At 46.2% G+C, this 17,277-nt stretch overlaps 1 protein-coding gene across 1 annotated transcript; it reads right to left on the bottom strand.

The window, feature by feature from the left end:
* Positions 1 to 347: 347 nt before the first annotated feature.
* LOC307211291 (melanin-concentrating hormone receptor 1-like) lies at positions 348 to 11,141 on the bottom strand. Its single transcript, XM_079967778.1, has 2 exons — positions 10,703 to 11,141; positions 348 to 4,136 (listed from the first exon to the last, which is right to left on the bottom strand). Exons 1-2 carry the CDS (start codon positions 10,773 to 10,775, stop codon positions 3,094 to 3,096), a joined length of 1,116 nt encoding a protein of 371 aa, XP_079823904.1. The 5' UTR covers positions 10,776 to 11,141; the 3' UTR covers positions 348 to 3,093.
* Between the last annotated feature and the right edge of the window lie 6,136 nt (positions 11,142 to 17,277).

The following is a 17,277-nucleotide window of genomic DNA, read 5'->3' as shown; positions in this document are numbered from 1 at the left end:
CATGACTTGGATTATTGTTGCTTGATGCTGTTCCATGTTCTTTTATTGTTTTAGTATTTATTTATTTATGCGTGTTTTATATTTGTGTGTGTGTTTTTTATACCTTTTGTAATGCAAGAACACACACTAAAATAGTGAGTAGTGATTCCTTTATGAAAGGTTGTATAAATTCTGTTATCTTGCACTGTGCAGTAAATGTTATTCATGTGTTTTGTAAGCTGCTTTGGCAATTTTATTGAAGGACAGTGTATAAACCCCTCAATATATATATTGGGAATAATAATAATAATAATAATAATAATAATAATAATGTTTTATTATTTATACCCCGCCCATCTGGCTGGGCTTCCCCAGCCACTCTGGGTGGCTTCCAACAAAATATTAAAATACAGTAATGTATAAAACATTTAAAGCTTCCCTAAACAGGGCAGTTCCGAAAAAGAATTGGGATTTTTGAACAAAGCAGAATTTCTGAATTCCTTTATTCTTCAAATACATGCTCAAAACATAATGTTGCTCATGTAAGCTCCCATTTTCAGCGTGTTACATCAGCAAACGACACTTAACACTTTATATTTACATAACTGCACAGTACTTTTCCTGCGTTCATCATCTCATTTCTTCCCTCATTTCTGATCAGACAGGAAAAAAAGACTGTAGCACAAACCCAGAGGCGTAGGGCGGGGGGTGCGGTTTGCCCCGGGTGTCATGACTGAGGGGGTGACAAAATGGCAGACAAGTGGGCGGCACACCTCGCATCCGTCGGTGGCACCTCTTCTGACCCAGCAGCAGAGAGCAGCCTTCCTCAGCCATGGTGAGGCACACCTGACCGCAGGAGCTTTGTTGCCGGGTAATGTCTGACCCAGCTACAGAGAGCAAGAGGAGAGTGACAGCAGCTTCCCCACCCCTCTCCTACCCTGAAATGTGGTTCATCGGAGGGCACCCTCCATGCTCCATCCTCCTCTGGAGCATGCCTGCCCTGGCCAGTGCAGGAATATGCTCCGCCGCTGCACAAACCATCCAGACAAGAAGAAGAAGTGTTTGGATTTGATATCCCACTTTATCACTACCTGAAGGAGTCTCAAAGTGGCTAACATTCTCCTTTCCCTTCCTCCCCCACAACAAACACTCTGTGAGGTGAGTGGGGCTGAGAGACTTCAGAGAAGTGTGACTGGCCCAAGGTCACCCAGCAGCTGCATGTGGAGGAGCGGAGACGCGAACCCGGTTCCCCAGATTACGAGACTACCGCTCTTAACCACTACACCACACTGGCTCCACACAAGCTTTGCCAGAGCTGCTAATGAGTCCTGGATTGAGCCTTAACAATAAACTGTCTGGTTCAGTGTGATGCGACTTATCAGAGCTGCATTTAGCCACCTGAGATTTGAGAAAAGTCGAGAAAAGGCAATTAAATAGTTCCCAAAGCCCTCTTTGAAGTTGCTTGCAAGTGGTAGCTTTTTCTTCACTGCTGACTGCATGATTTAATTGAAAGGGAATAAAACGATGAATGATGGGGAGCATTGGGAAAAGGGGCACCCGCCTCTGGCTTCCTGGTTTGCACCTATAGACATGGTTAGGATTGAACTTCCAGTTGGACTAGTTGTCTCCAGCATCCTTGTAGCTTGTGAATCTTGGGCATGGGATTGCCACTTTTCCTGACCAGCTGCTGTTCCTGTACTTTTAATGGCTACTTGACCTGCAGCCACTAGCACCTTATAAAATGAGCTCCTCCACACTGTGAAAAACTTCACCTGCCAATTTCTGAACAATCTCGAGCTCTTTCAAAACACACAGCTCCAGATGCTGGTTGAAAAACTGGCAATGTTGGTCAGATGCATGCAATCATTCTTTCTGATTCCACCTCCTCAAAAGACCCCTTTCTCTGTAAGCACTTTTATGCACACCAAATCTAGAGAGTTTGTTGTTATTTTTATTCAACAGACCCCAACTTGACTTCAAGAAGCTGTTAAACCTTTGCAAAGGAAAGAAAAAGAGCTTAGATGAGTTTCATTGTCTTTCTACTCATCACAGAACCATAGGCGATGGTTTGTGTTGGGACGATGCAGGGACAGCATAATAGTTACAAAGACAATGAGGGAATTTTGCCAGAAACAATTCTTCAAAGTCGTTCAGCACTGTGACAAAACAAATGGCATATGTTGAAGCATTTGGGGTCTTGTACCTTTTGACTGTTCAAGGTACAACAGCCCTAATGCTGGCAAGTTATCCATCCCTTCTACACAGAAGTGGCAACACTCCTTTATTAGTATACATAGCAAAGAGCAGGACTGTCCCACTTTTTGTGGTCAGAAGCTCTGCAGCAGCCGTGTCAAAGGGAGAAACCAAGAGGCTGAGATTTCCCCATAACTGCATCCCCACTACTGTTGAGATTCAGGAGCAGCCTCCAGTGGTCACATGACTGAATGACTCCTAAGAAGACTCCGAAGTTGAAGCCTGCTGCCATTCACCTGCTTCAGTGAGTGACGCCAGGAATTACTGACAGGTCCTTAATGCCTTTCCTTACTCCATCCTTGGGCAAGCTGTGATCCTTCCTTATGCTCATCCAAGTCTTTCTTGGCACTTCTCCAGACAATGGGCATTGTATGAGGTGTTACAATGCAGGAGATGGGCCATTATTTGTTTGTGGTTTATACTGCCATGGACACAGAAAATGAATCTCTACTTGCTTGACTCTTTGGTTATGGCCAATGTATTTTTTTATGCTGGTTATCCTGCATTAGACAGAAGTTACTCAGCTCCATAGAAGGCAGGAAGTTGTTGTGCTTTCATACTATTTGCATACCCTTGTCCATTTGCTGTTCAACTGATCATTTTAGCTTCATCATCATGCCTTCTTCTGACTCATCCCTAGGTTTCTTGCAAACTGGGGTGGTTGCTTTTGCATACTTTGCAGTTACTGGCAATCTCTCACCAAGTATCAGAGGAAAGTTCACCTACACAGAAAGCCTCCATCACCTTCTCAGCTTGCCTAATGACAGTACCGGCCCTAATCAGTCCACCTGCCCACCATCCCTTGCAGCACTGTGAAGGAAAGCTTTTCATGGTCTCATAGCTGCAGGACTAACGGAGTCCTCAGTGAACGGCAACCGTCACAGGCAACGAGTGCGGAGAAAAGTCCTCCAGAAACTGAGTCTGCTGGGTGGATTCTGCGGCAAGCTTCAGGCACACGCTGGCTTCTGTTGTGCTGTTGTTGTTGTTGTTGACCCGGAACTGTTCCTTGGCCGGACGAATGGCCACCATGAATTGGCGCTTGAAGGTCTCGCTCAGGGCAATGTAGAGGAAGGGATTGAGGCAACTGTTGGCATAGCCCAAGCTGATGGCAAAGTTGTAGGCATAGAAGAAGGCCACGGAAGGGGTGTCTATGCCAAGATGCACCAGCTGAAGGATGTAGAAGGGCGCCCAGCAAATGAAGAAGGCAGAGCAGATGGCGACTGCCATTCGGGTGACCTTCTTGGTACGTACCCGGAGGCTCCTCTGGGGCAAGGGCACCACAGTGGTAGCCATATGCTGGAGGATCTTAAAGTAGACCACGCAGATGATGAACAGTGGGATGGCAAAAGCCAGCATGAACTGGTAGATGGTGAACCAGTAAATATCAGTCTCCGGGTTGGGAAGCAAAAGGGCACAGCGGGCACTCCCATCCTCCAAAGGCATCAGCCCCGCATACATCCACACTGGGATGATAGTCAGGAGAGAGAGGAGCCACACCAGACCAATCACTAAGGCTGCCACACACGGTGTCCGGACGTAAGTGGACTTCAGAGGATAGACGGTGGCCAGGTAACGGTCCAAGGTCATGACTGTCAGGATGTTGGTGCTGGTGATCTGGCTGTTGGTGTCCAGAGCGGTGATGATGGTACATAAAGGAGCTCCAAAATACCAGGCCCCGTTGCCAAGGAGTTGGTGGATGAGGAAAGGCATGCCCAGCAGGAAAAGCAGGTCCACAATGGAGAGGTTGAAGATGAAGATGTCGGGCACTGTCTGTTTGCACCTCAGCTTCTTCTTCTTGATAATGGTGTAGATCACAATGAGGTTCCCGACGATGCCGAGGAAGCAAATGATGCCGAACAAACTCGGCATGATCACATTGGTGTAGGGAGTCGGCCTTTCCACCACTGCCAAAAACAAGCCAGAGAAAGAGAGAGAGAGAATAGTGAATGTCCTACCAGAGATTCACAGAAAACTGGTGTAAATTTACGGACTATTTGAAAAGTAATTGTGATGACCAGATTACGTTTGTAGGTTTGCAAGAAGTTTTGTGAGGTAAATTATTTGAATTATTGCAAAAATGGTTAAAGAGGTGGAATGTGAGTTAAGATAATTAAAGGCAATAGGAATTTAAGAAATGCAGAAGAAATGATAAAAATGGTGGATCATCAGAGGTGCTGATGGAAGTCCAAAAAGATTGTATAAGATGTGAAGTTCTGTGGAATGTATAATAATTGGTATGTTGAAATTAATAAAAATTATATATATATAAAAAGAATAGCGAGTGTCCTTGCACTTTGTATCCCTCTGAGGCTATATTTGTTTGGACAGCCAGCATTCAGTTTCCCAACTGGAAGGGCCAATTTGTGAGCACCATACATTTAAGACCTAAGTTACACGTGTTACAACACAAGAGCAGACCCACTTCATCAGACTACAAGTTAATCTAGTCCGCCATCTTGTTTCCCACAACCAGATATCTTTTGGGAAGTCCACAAGCAGGATGTGAGGGCAACAGTCTCTTCACATTGTTGTCCCCCGTGTCACATGATGTGACGCTAGCTTGTTAACTCCACGTGACTTCTAAAAATATCACTGCTCAGTATATGCACTGTCAAGGGCGGCAGGGCTTTGGCACCTAATGTTTCCAAATCGCCTCAGCTCTATTCATGACTCAGGCAGCCGGATGCAAAGGAGGAAGCACTCCTGTAGCATTACTAGTTGTGAAGAGGCAATTACAAATGAGTGCAGTTTATTATCTCTTCCCTCCCTCTCCCCCACCAAATCTGTCATGAAAAGACAGCTCTACACAGCTATGGAAGGAGCAGGAACACAGGGAACTCCAAGTCAGACCATTGGTCTATCTTCCTCAATGTTGTCTACTCTAAACTGATAGGCAGCAGCTCTCCAGGATTCCGGACAAGGATCCCTCCCAGCCATACCTAGAGATGTTGGGGATTGGACCCGGGACCTCAGATGCTCTACCAGCGGGCTACAACTCTGCCATCCTTTCCACATGATCTGGTCATTCACTGAAAATGGCAGCTGTGGTGAGTACCAATGGGATAGGGAATGGACAGTGATGGGAAACCTGCTGCCTTCCAGATGTTGCTGGACTACAACTCCCATCATCCCAAACCATTGGCCAGTGTGGTGTAATGGTCAGAGTATTGTGCTAGGACCTGGGAGATGAGGGTTGGAATCCCCACTCATGAAGCCAGTCACTTCCTCTCAGCCTAACCTACCTCACAGGGTTGTTGTGGGGATTAAATGAGGGTGGGGGAGCCATTATACCACTCTGAGCTCCTTCGAGAAGAAGGTGAGTTATAGATGCAACAATAAGATGATAAGATAAGATTAGATGCTAAGATAAAATAAGATGATAAGATTGGCCATGGTTGCTGATGGAAGCTGGGGATCCAACAATATCAGGAGAGTCACAGGTTCCCCATCTCTGGCGTAGAAGAATATGCTCAAGCAGCAAATTTTATGCAAATAACTGCTGTCAAGGGAGCAGAATCTAGCCTGCAATGGGTATAATGGTGCTTAAGTGACTTCCCTGCCAGGGACTTTGCCAGGAACCTCATTGTGCGGACCTTTCCTTCTTTAGATACCACACATGGAATTTACAGATAGAGTCTTTCTCTTCCTAAACATTTCATAGAAAGTAGTTGCCCACTTTTCCTGTGGCTCCTGTGTTTTTAAAAGTTTCATGATAAACAGAAATTTGATTAGGTTAAGCTTTCCCCAGCCTGGAGATGCAGCGATGGGGAAAGCATTGCCTTGGTGAATTTCTTCCAGTCGCACCCGTTGTCAAAGTCGCAGAATCTGGAGAGAGAGAGGAAGTTGGCAATTCTAATAGCCTGTTGCCCGCCTGCCTTGTGTCAAAGCAGGAAAACCTGAGCCTTTGCTAAAGATTAAGACACTCTGCAAAAGAAAAAAAGGGGGGAAAGAGCTCTGTGTTTTATCACTTATTGATTTTAAGATGAAGGGGACCAGACAGAGTGTATCTGAGTGTTAATTTTTGAATGGATATTTCTAGCTATCCAGATGTTTATATGATGAGTCATCCATCCAAAATGAAACAGTACACCCCCATTTCCCCTTGTAGGCATTTCCCTCCCTTGTCAAATTCAAGGCATAAACAAAAGACAAACATTGGCACAGTTCATTTCTAGGAGGCTTAATTGCCTTCTCAGACTTACAGTAATGGGGCCTCATTTCAGTTGTGCGTGAACTGCAGTCACTCTTTCCCAGCTAATCCAGGGGAAGTGCCCCAGGGCTCATTACTGCAGTTTGATGGTATGATTAACTCTCCAGTCATACCCAACACTGTTTCCTAGCTTTTTTATTGCCTGAAGTCAGGAGGGATTAATTCACAGCCACCTTTTTGTACTCGACCCACCCATATTCAATCACCTTCTCACCTACTGGGTGACAGCATAGTTCTGTGGCTCCCCTACCTTGTTTTCCAAGAATACCAGAGATTATTGGGAACAGTTCATCAGCTGGAAACCTGAACAACTTCAGGAACACAGCACAAACTGTGCAATATTTGGTCCCAGTCTGGAAGCCCTCGAAATGGAGTCTAAGGAAGCAGAGAGATGTTCAAACCTCAGCCGTTCATTTAAGATCTTTCTGCCTGAAGAGCCTGGATTTGCAAAGCAGGTCTAGCTGGAGATATTTTGCAGAGACTGAGCAGCAAATACTTTCCTCCTTTCCCAATTCAAGGCACTCAGTGCTCAAGGCCAGACAAGTTCTTGAGGTTTTCTTTTCTAAGCATTGTGCGAGCTTTGTGAAATAGACATTCTTATACCCATCCTCGCCAAAAAAGAAGAAGACTGTCTGGGGGCCACCTGTCTAAAATTACACAATAGGAATTCATGCTCCAAGAACTCCTTAAACCTCCTTGACCTGCTCATTGGGACAGGCGCTTCTGTAAGGGAGCCTTATCTTGCTTCCAGTGCAATAAATGAAAAGAAACCCAAAAATGTGAGGTGCAGCTCGTAGAATCATACATGTGCAACTTCTCCTGAGAAAACCTGGATCAACTGAAATTCACTCTTCTACAATGAGTCAATACATTACAGAGCTTTGGATGTGAGAAATCTGTTTTAAGATGAATGAGAGACATTATACCTCTGAATCCTGGTTTGCATGGAACAGCAGAAGAGGGCTGTTGCCCTCATGTCATCTTGTGGGTTTTCCAGAGGCCCCTGGTTTCAACAACTGCTAATTTTCTGAACGTGAAGCACTTCTTGAAGGCAAAGGAGCCCTTCCAGGGAACAAGCTACCAAACTTCTGCACTGCTCATGTGTGACAGCTTGATGCAAAAGACACAGAGAGTGTCTTGGGTTTTGCACCCGTGACTCTCGTCAGATGACACAAGGCAAGGTACATAGTCACTGTAGATAGTCACCTCATCTTCCCACAGTGCCATCTGGCGTGCAGAGAGAGTGTTTAGCCCAAAGGCTGGTGGAGCTGGGCACAGAGTCAAGCGACAGCAGAGGAAACAGCAGCCGCATGGTGTAAGAAAATATAGAAACCATACAAAGGAGAAAAGGACCTCTGGCATCAGTTTCACGGATAACGTTTCCACTGTTTACCAGGTCTTGGAAGGAACAGTGCATTGTTATTTGTTTGGGTATAAATCTGCTTTGGTAGAGATCATATTTTGGGGAGGTTTTCCTTAACGTGTTTAACACAGTTTACGCATGAATTAAAATATATAGCATTTGAAAAGAAATGTTGTGGTTAGGGGGCTTCTCCGAGTAGCAGTGGAGGCATTAGGACAAGGGGGGCACTGTCCCACCAAGGTCACTGTGTCTTCAGCCAGCACCCACCTGCCTGCCTTAGGACAACCAGGCTAGGGAGTGGCCCCAGCTTTCAGCCTCGTCCTCCTTAGTCTCAGTGTTGCCTTGGTAGGAATCAAGAGGGAGATGAATATGGACAGAAGTGGAATCATTTGGCTCTGCCTATCACTGGTTCTGGCTCCATCTCCTGTTGACCTCCCTTCCTTCTGCCCCACCAGTTCTGAGGACCACCATCCTCCACTGGTGTGTCTGTATATGAAGCTTGACCAGTACCATAGCTTGGGTGGCCAGGGTGTGTGTGTGTGTGGCCTTGGGCACAGAATCTTGGGGGGCATGAACCAGGTGCCCCATGCTTGCACCCAGTGCATGAGTCCCCTGTGTGAGCAAAGAGGGTGTTCTTTACCCTCTGCACCCCACTCCCACCCACCACCCCATGCATGGGATGAGGCACACTTGGGGGTCAGAGGTCCTTGTGGATGACAGCACTACACCCCTAAGTTCGGTCATTCTTCTACCACACTCAGTCACTTCCATTGATGGGACAGGAACGTCTTTACTCCAATCAGTGAGAAGCTGCTTTGCAAAACCGGGCATCAGACTAGCATCTTATAACGAAGTCCAGGTTACATGTGCATTTTGGATTAGAAACCCAGTGCTGGAAATGCAATGAGTGCACAGCAACCAGGAGTGTGAACAGAGCCTAAGATTTCTTTCTTTTTCCTCAAGTGCCAGCCCTAATTTTTAATTGAATTCAACATGGCATACATGGTTTCTCTTCCAACTCCAAGGCTGGCCTAAGGCATTTTGCTGCCTGTGAAGGAAAGATTCCCACTTTTGCCAACACTCTACCCCAAGTCAAGCAGATTGGCCATTGAATTTTACTTCAACTGTGGCAGCAAGACAGTATCAGCTTCAGTATCTGAATACCAGCAGGCTTGCTTAGGCAGTCCAAGTGGTGCCCTGGTCTAAGGTGTGCACACCACTGCTAATCTCTTCTCCTGCCAAATCGACACACACCATTTTACCCTGTTATTGCTATCAAGTACCATATATAATCTGTAGCATGAAGCTAAGGATGTTTACTCAGAAGTCAAGTGAAAGTAGGACTTAACATCCAATCTTAAGCAAGCTCAGAATTTAGTATGGTGGTTTCAATGGGACTTGTTTCCTGGTGAATACAACCTTACCCCCTAGTCAGATTGCAACCTTTTGCACTCAGCTTACCTATCTTTAAATCAGACACAATATTCATTCCCCACTACAGATAAGATAAGTCACTGGTGCCTTGAGTGTTTGTTGTCAGCAACAGAGTTAGCAGCAGGAGGAGTAGAAAACTGCATGGGTTTTTAAAACATCATAAACATCTTAAAGCATTATTGAGATTAATATGTGTGAGTCATTCAATTCCTAAACCACTCATTTAAAAAAAAACATTTTAAAAATTCATTTTAATGTGAGCTCCTCCATGAAGTGAAAGGGCTTATGGGTTTGCTGTTTTGTTGCAGATAATTTATGCACATAGCTGGATCAGTCAGTATGCTTGAGATTTCTTTTGTGAGCAATAAATGAATGGTCTGTGTTGTACAGTCAAAACAAATTACTTTCAACTGAATGACCTCAGAAGCATTACCTGCTGCATCTTAAAAGATCCTATTGAAAGCAAGCCAGTAAATGGATTAGGAGCCTTTATTATTAGGCTGAAAACCCTGCTAATTTTTCTTAATATGAAACATAGAGGATGGCGTCTACAGCGGAAAGGTTTGGGGGTTGCTTGAAGGGAGTAATCCAGGACATGAATGCTTTTCATTAAGACTGTTTCCTGTCAGTCTGCAAGGAGCTGTTATTGCTCTCCATGTGTTCAGCGGAGACACAAACCCTCCGAAGCCGTAAAAAGAGGTGGCACCCCATGCTCCCCTCCCACTTTATTCCATTCACACCAGGGGTAGCCTATGTGGTGCCCTCCACATGTTGTTGGATTAAACATCCCTTCGGCCCCAGCCTATGCTGCCCAGCCATTTCCCATTAACTTAGAAAAGGGAATGTTGCCAACATCAGGGGCAGCTAACCTCTGCCACCCCCCAGATGTTGCTAAAGTACAACTCTCCTCAGCATGGCCAATAGTGATGGGAGTTGTGGTCCAACCACATCTGGATGATCTCCACCACCACCACCCCCTCCCCGTTGAGGCACTTCTGCAGGGGCAAATACTGCGCCCTCGGGAACAAAAAGACCAAGAAGCACAACGAGGGAGTTGTCCGCCGCCTCTGGTGCTGAAGCGAAGCCATTTCCCCAACCTGTTGAACTTTCTAAAGTACTGTAGGGGTGAAGCGAGGCAGGAGTGGGCGGCTGAGGCAGCACAGACATCATTCCTAAAAGTGAGGCTCTAAACCCCACGATCCATTCTGTAAGGCAAGCTTTGATAGTGACTCGCTTCCATTTTTATTTATCTGTTTTGCCTTTTAAAAAAAAGTGCTCACCCATCATTACCGAGACACTAAATGGGAAAGGACCCGAGAGCAGCGAGATGCTGGATTTGGACAGGTTTTGAACAGGCAAGAGAACCAATTTGGTTTTTGCTACCTGTCCCTGCAACAAGAAGGGGGGGAAACCTTTCTCAAGAAAAGTTATCCCGCTTGAAACCTCCACCATCCTTGACTTACTTGATCTGTTCCTGGCGGGGAAGTCAGAAGAATTCATTGGGAAGGAGGCTCCGGAGCAGTTCTCTACGGCCATTTCTTCCCCCAAGAAGACAACCCAACACCTGCCCGCTTCCTTGATGGGCTTTGCTGGTGTTTTTTCAAGCCTCCAACATCGCCCTCTGACCACTTTGAGCCACGGCTCAGCGGAGCCACCTGGGCGTCTGGCCACTTCCTTCTGCAGAGCGAGCTCGCTTTTGGGGGGCGAAGTAACTTGGGAGAAGTTGGGGGGGTGTGGAAATCGACGAGCCGATCTTCCGATCGCACAGGAATCTGCGGGCGACTTGTCTGGATGCTTGCAGAGCCGGAGACGGTCTGCGCGCCTGCCGATCGGAGCGGAGCCTGCGTTTTAAGAAGTCAAGCCGGAGCCTGCGTTTAGGAGGCGGGTGCACGTGTGTGCGTGTGTATGTTGGGGGCGGCATCTAGCTGCCTCCGCAGAGGCTGAATCGCAGGCTGCAGCCGGCAGCGAAAAAGCCAGATTGGTGCGCTCGCGCGCGCGCGCGCGCGTGCGTGCACACACACACACACACACACACACACACAGAGAGAGAGAGAGAGAGAGAGAGAGAGAGAGAGAGAGAGAGATGGGATCCTTAAGCGCTTTCCAAGGTACCCGGTCTAGCGATGCTGCCTCCCTCCATCTGATGACTGACATCAACTGACAGCTGACTGCATCCGACGCGCCAATGGGGCTGGGGGGAAGGCAGCGGGTGGACGCAAAGGGGGTGGGGGCTCAGCTGGGAGGGGAATGTGTCCTGAATAATAATAATAATAATAATAATAATAATAATAATAATAATAATTTATTTATTTATTTATACCCCGCCCATCTGGTTGGCTTCCAAAAAAATATTAAAATACTGTAATACATCAAACATTAAAAGCTTCCCTAAACAGGGCTGCCTGCAGATGTCTTCTAAAAGTCTGGTAGTTGTTGTTCTTTTTGACATCTGGTGGGAGGGCGTTCCACAGGGTGGGTGCCACTACTGAGAAGGCCCTCTGCCTAGTTCCCTGTAACCTGGCTTCTCGCAGTGAGGGAACCGCCAGAAGGCCCTCGGTGCTGGACCTCAGTGTCCGGGTAGAACGATGGGGGTGGAGATGCTCCTTCAGATATACTGGACCGAGGCCGTTTAGGGCTTTAAAGGTCAGCACCAACACTTTGAATTGTGCTTGGAAACGTACCGGGAGCCAATGTAGGTCTTTCAAGACCGGTGTTATGTAGTCTCGGCGGCCGCTCCCACTCACCAGTCTAGCTGCCGCATTCTGGATTAGTTGTAGTTTCCGGGTCACCTTCAAAGGTAGCCCCACGTAGAGCACATCGTAGTAGTCCAAGCGAGAGATAACCAGAGCATGCACCACTCTGGCGAGGCAGTTTGCAGGCAGATAGGGTCTCAGCCTGCATACCAGATGGAGCTGGAATAGTAATGGAAAAGGCAGAAGCTGGACTCGGGGAGGTCCAAGTGGATCTCCCCCATAGATGTCAGAAAGGGCTCCCCTTTGGGTCTCCATAGGCTTGCTTTCCCACAGAGCTTCTCTTAAGGATCCAATCATCAGCGCTCACCTATAGCAGGGTCCGCCCTTCCAAGACACTTCTGACAGATCAGCTGGCCATGGTGTTTCTGTAACAGCTAAGCCGGACACCTTCACCTGCCACAGCTGCAATAAAACATTTCTCTCCCCTATGGGTCTCTACAGCCGCAGCAGGCTCTGTAACTCTCCACCCATTTGACTTTAACCCTAACTCTCCCATTGTCTCTGGAGATAGACAAATGTCAACAATTGTCCCTCATGGCGATGAGTATGGGTGAGCAGGCAGCCGAAGGCCTGAGCGGGAGTGTTGCCTTCAAATCTCACCTAGTCACCAAACATATTGGGGTGGGCTTTGGGCAAGTGGTTATTCTAGCTTAGCCCCAACACCCTCATCTGCAATATGGGAGAATGAGGCGGGCCTACCTTACAGGGGTGCTGCTACTGAAATGATGAGGATGAAGTGTTGGGAATATTTCAAGTGTGCTGAATATTTTTTAAAAGCATGAATGGCCTCCTTTTTCTCTGCCACAAGGCTTCAAATGCTAAGGATGTTTCCCACTGTACAATGGGCTTGAGCACAGTGAGGCTGTAAGCCTATATGCGCTTACCTGGGGGTAAGCGCAATGGAACTCAGTGGTAGGCACGCACAGACATGGTGCATTGTGGCCATTATATAGGCCAAAGATGGGGAAGTTTGGGTCCACGGTTCAATCATTCCCCAACAGGGGGACTATTTTGGCCCATGAGGCCATTTCCCCCAAACCACAGCCCCCTGCTCATCAACTGATGTCACTTGTGGTGTCTGCTGATGGGTGAGAGAAGGGTTATTTCCAACATGGGCTGCGCACACCTGTTCATGTGCAGCCAAGGCAGCAGGATTTAACCCCCATTCATCAGCTGCTAAATGGGGGTTAGATCCTGCTCAGTAAGGCAGGGTTTTATGCAAACCCTTTCTAGATTCTAGGAGTAGCATCCATGGTTCTCTGGCTCAGGCAAATGCTTCCCTTAAAAAAACACAAACCCCACACATTTTGCCCATTTTTCTCAAAAAGCTTTGAGAAAAGCTTTTGTCAAAATGCAAAAACACCAGATAAACCATATTGGTTGATGCTTTCATGAATTTTGACAGGCTAGTGAGGAATCTATTCCATCTGCTGTTACTGAACTGTCTGCTTTTCAGCATGGCAAATTTTGTCCACCTATTTTAGAATCCTTTCCTTAATGATGCAGCCTGGGACAAGGACTGGCAGTCCCATGAATTTCATCCATTTTCTAGAATGGTTTACACTGGGCAGTTTGCAGTCATCTGGCATGGAGGTAGATAAGTGCTTCTCATTTCACAGGGATGTCATCCTGTATAATTTATGATACTGTTCTAAGGCCACTGCCTCTTCCTTTGCCACCTCACTGGATGCAGATCTTCTGATTTATAACTGTGCTTGCCATCTTCCCTCTTGGGGCTCTTCAGCTCTCAGGTGCTCAGGGCTTTCTTGCTCCCTTAACTGGCTCCCTGACCACATTCTCTGATACTTGGCACATCCACCTAGAGCCAAGGGGCATTGACATTGGCTCAGTAGGACATTATAATGTCATAATATGTATGAAAATTAATAAAGACCACTTTAAAAAAAAAAAAAGTAGCGTGTGCAATGCCTCTCATCTTTTCCATTTCTTCCTCAAAACCCACTTTTTCTGTGAAGCTTTTAGCTTAGGTGTGGGGAACCTTTGCCAGATGTTGCTGAACTACCAATCCCATCATCCTTTGCCATTGGCCATGCTTGCTGGGGCTGATGGGAGTTATTGTTCAGCAATGTCTGGAGGGGCAGAGGTTCCCCACAGCAGCCTTTGTTTGTTAGGCCCCTCTCACTTCACCCACCCAACATAAATCAAGTACAAGGGCCCTGAATTGCATAATGCATCTTCTCACATCCACCCCTTTTATACCTTGCCTTTATCTTCTCACCCCTTTACTGCCTCCTTCACTTAAGAGTTTTAGATTATAAACCCCTCACAGCAAAAACTTAATCTTCTTCTTCTGTTACTCTGGAAGGTTCTGTGTATACAGTGGTATCTCGGGATACAGATGCTTCAGGTTACAGACTCCACTAACCCAGAAATAGTACCTCGGGTTAAGAACTTTGCTTCAGGATGAGAACAGAAATCGTGCTCCGGCGGCACGGCAGCAGCAGGAGGCCCCATTAGCTAAAGTGGTACCTCAGGTTAAGAACAGTTTCAGGTTAAGAACAGACCTCCAGAACGAATTAAGTTCTTAACCAGAGGTACCACTGTATTCTCATTATTGTGGTGTTTTGCAGAAGAATCTGTGACTTTCTAGATATTGTTGACTACAACTCCCATCATCTCTATTGACAATGCTGGTTGATGGGAGTTGGGAGTCCAACGACATAGGAGAGCCATATGCTGGTGTGCCTAGATGTCACTATATATTTTTTCATCCTCATCTGAATAAAAGTATTCCTGTAGGAATACCTCTGCAACACCTTCTGCAGAGAGGACAGTTGCAAAAGATGTGTTTGGTTTGCTAACTTCACTTGCTGGCAAGGTTTCGATGATAAGAGCTCCTTGCAGGGAGAGGCCATGTTTCATTTAATGTCTCAATTAATCACTTTCTTATTGTTTAACAAGAGAGGACTGAGGAAAATACTGGTCAAATCGATCATTTAATTTTCTGGATTGCAGTGGATATTTTTCTCCTGCTACACGCACATTCGAAAACAGACGTGGCCTTAAGTGCATCAGTCAGGTAACAAAGAACACGCCTGCTGGTGTCAGGACAGCGGATAAATCACTCATTGGGAATTGCAGATGTGCTGGCTTTCTCTGCACATTTACCTTCAGCCTCTGACTCATACTCTGGCTGTCCAATCCCAAGACGATTCTTGTTGCCAACAGTGCAGCATCTGTTCTTGACGTTATAAGGTGACGCCACCTGTCTGACGCAGCTCCTTACTACCTGAACGAAAGGAAGACATCACCTGCTACAGCAGCCACACAGTGTCTGAGACAGAGCAGGTAACAACGGGAATTGTTTCATAGGAAGAGCTGAGATTATATGATACGGCACACAACAACCTTGTCGCTGAGGACCTTCTGAACTACAGACCAGAATCTGCACTACAATTGTTTTGTCAGGCTGCTGAACCGGAGATCTGACACAATTTCATTGAGCCTTAATTGTGCCTTAGCTTGGTTAACGATACAGAGCAAACAGTAATGATCTCACATGCAGATTCAGGTAGGTAGCCATGTTGGTCTGACACAGTCAAAATTTATTAAAAAATAGTCTGCACATGAAAGCTTATACCAAAAACAAACTTAGTTGGTCTCTAAGGTGCTACTGGACATTTTTTTTATATATATATATATATCTCACATGCAGAGTTATGCAAAGTAAGCTCCCTGATGTCACATCTTGTTTGTATTAGCTGATCAGCTGCTGTATGGTCTCTCTGCTTCATTACACATTTGACACCATCTTGCATAGCATTGCCTCCCTGCATAGCACCATGCCCACGTGTACAAACACAAACACATAGTAATGAATGCATTTTAAAACAAAGACATAGTTTTACCTGTTTATAAATTGCTTTCCTGTTTTATTGCTTGCTGCCCTGGGCTCCTGTGAGAGGAAGGGCAGGCAAGAAAACAAACGAATGAATTAAAATAAATAAACGCGTTGGTCTTTAAAGCTGACCCTTTTTATTTTTGCTGTCCAAGGGTTTGTCTTATATATGTCCCTCTCTCCCTCATAGAATTTCCATGTTGCCCAGGCAAAAGGAAACATCCATAGGCTAGGAGACAGCTTTATGGGAGCAATTTTCATGTGGGGCATGAGCGTGGGAAGGGTTAAGCTTCTCTCCCCAAGCACAACTGTCCTGGCTGGAGGGGAAGAGCAATTTGAAATTTTAAAAAGAGGGGGAGAATTTGCAGCAACCCATTTAGCATAATGTGCACTTTAGCCACACAGTGTGATCCACAGGGAAGCAGGGGGCTGTCTATAGAAGAGTCATTCTAGTGTAGGCCAAAACCCCACCAAGTTTAGCATCCTGCTCTCACAGTGGGCAACCCATGGGAAGCCCACAAGCAGAAACTGAGCACGCGAGCACTCCTCATGTCCCCAATTTGCAGCAGCTGGTATTCAGAAGCATGGGCAAAGCCAGGATCATTGTTAGGGGGGAGCAGGACTTGGTTATGGGGGCAGGACTTTTGTTGCAGCGGCAGAACCAACATGATTGGTCAGTTAGTTATGTATTTCTGTTGTCTCACTTGATTGGGGTGGGAGCAGCTGCTCCCTTGGCTACACCCATGTAAATCAGAAGCATACAGCCTCTGACAGGGGAGGCAGACTATACTGTAGCCAGAATATAGAATCTTGGCTAATATGGTAGAATATAGAAAACTGGCTAGCAGTTGCTGATAGCCCTTTCCTCTGTGAATTTAACACCTTTTATCTCTCGGTCCGTTTTTTACACAGCATGCATAGTTTTTTACACCTCAGTCATGTTTCCTCTTACTCGTTTTTTCTCTAAACTAAAAAGTGGCTATGTTGTGAGCTTCCCTCACAGCAGAGTTGCTCTTGATAGTTTTGTTTGCCCTTTTCTGAGCCAGGTCCAACACTACAATGTCAAATCAACAGCATGTCCTCCTCTGTCCTACTAACAGAGTTTGCATCCAAAGATAAATGTGTCCCAATGGTTGTCTCCATCCCACCAAGTTTCCATTGGGCCAAATTCATTGATGCTCTCCTTTAAAACTAAGTGCCCCAGCTTGGCTCAGAAGCCTCTAGCAGTTGCATATAAATACCTATACACAGTTTCTCTCTCTCTCTCTCTCTCTCTCTCTCTCTCTCTCTCTCTCTCCCCCCCCCCCCCCCCAAATGTCCTTGGCATGTGAGCTTTTCTCTAGGGGACTTTGGCATATTTGAATTGCCATCCTGTGCCACTGCACTTTCAGTGCCTAGTTCTTCCCCTTCCCTATTTGAACAAACA

Source organism: Podarcis cretensis (assembly GCF_951804945.1).
Source record: "Podarcis cretensis genome assembly, chromosome: 2".
Taxonomy (NCBI): domain Eukaryota; kingdom Metazoa; phylum Chordata; class Lepidosauria; order Squamata; family Lacertidae; genus Podarcis; species Podarcis cretensis.
The sequence above is the reverse complement of the archived record's forward strand: the minus strand, read 5'-3'. Positions and strand labels throughout refer to the sequence as shown.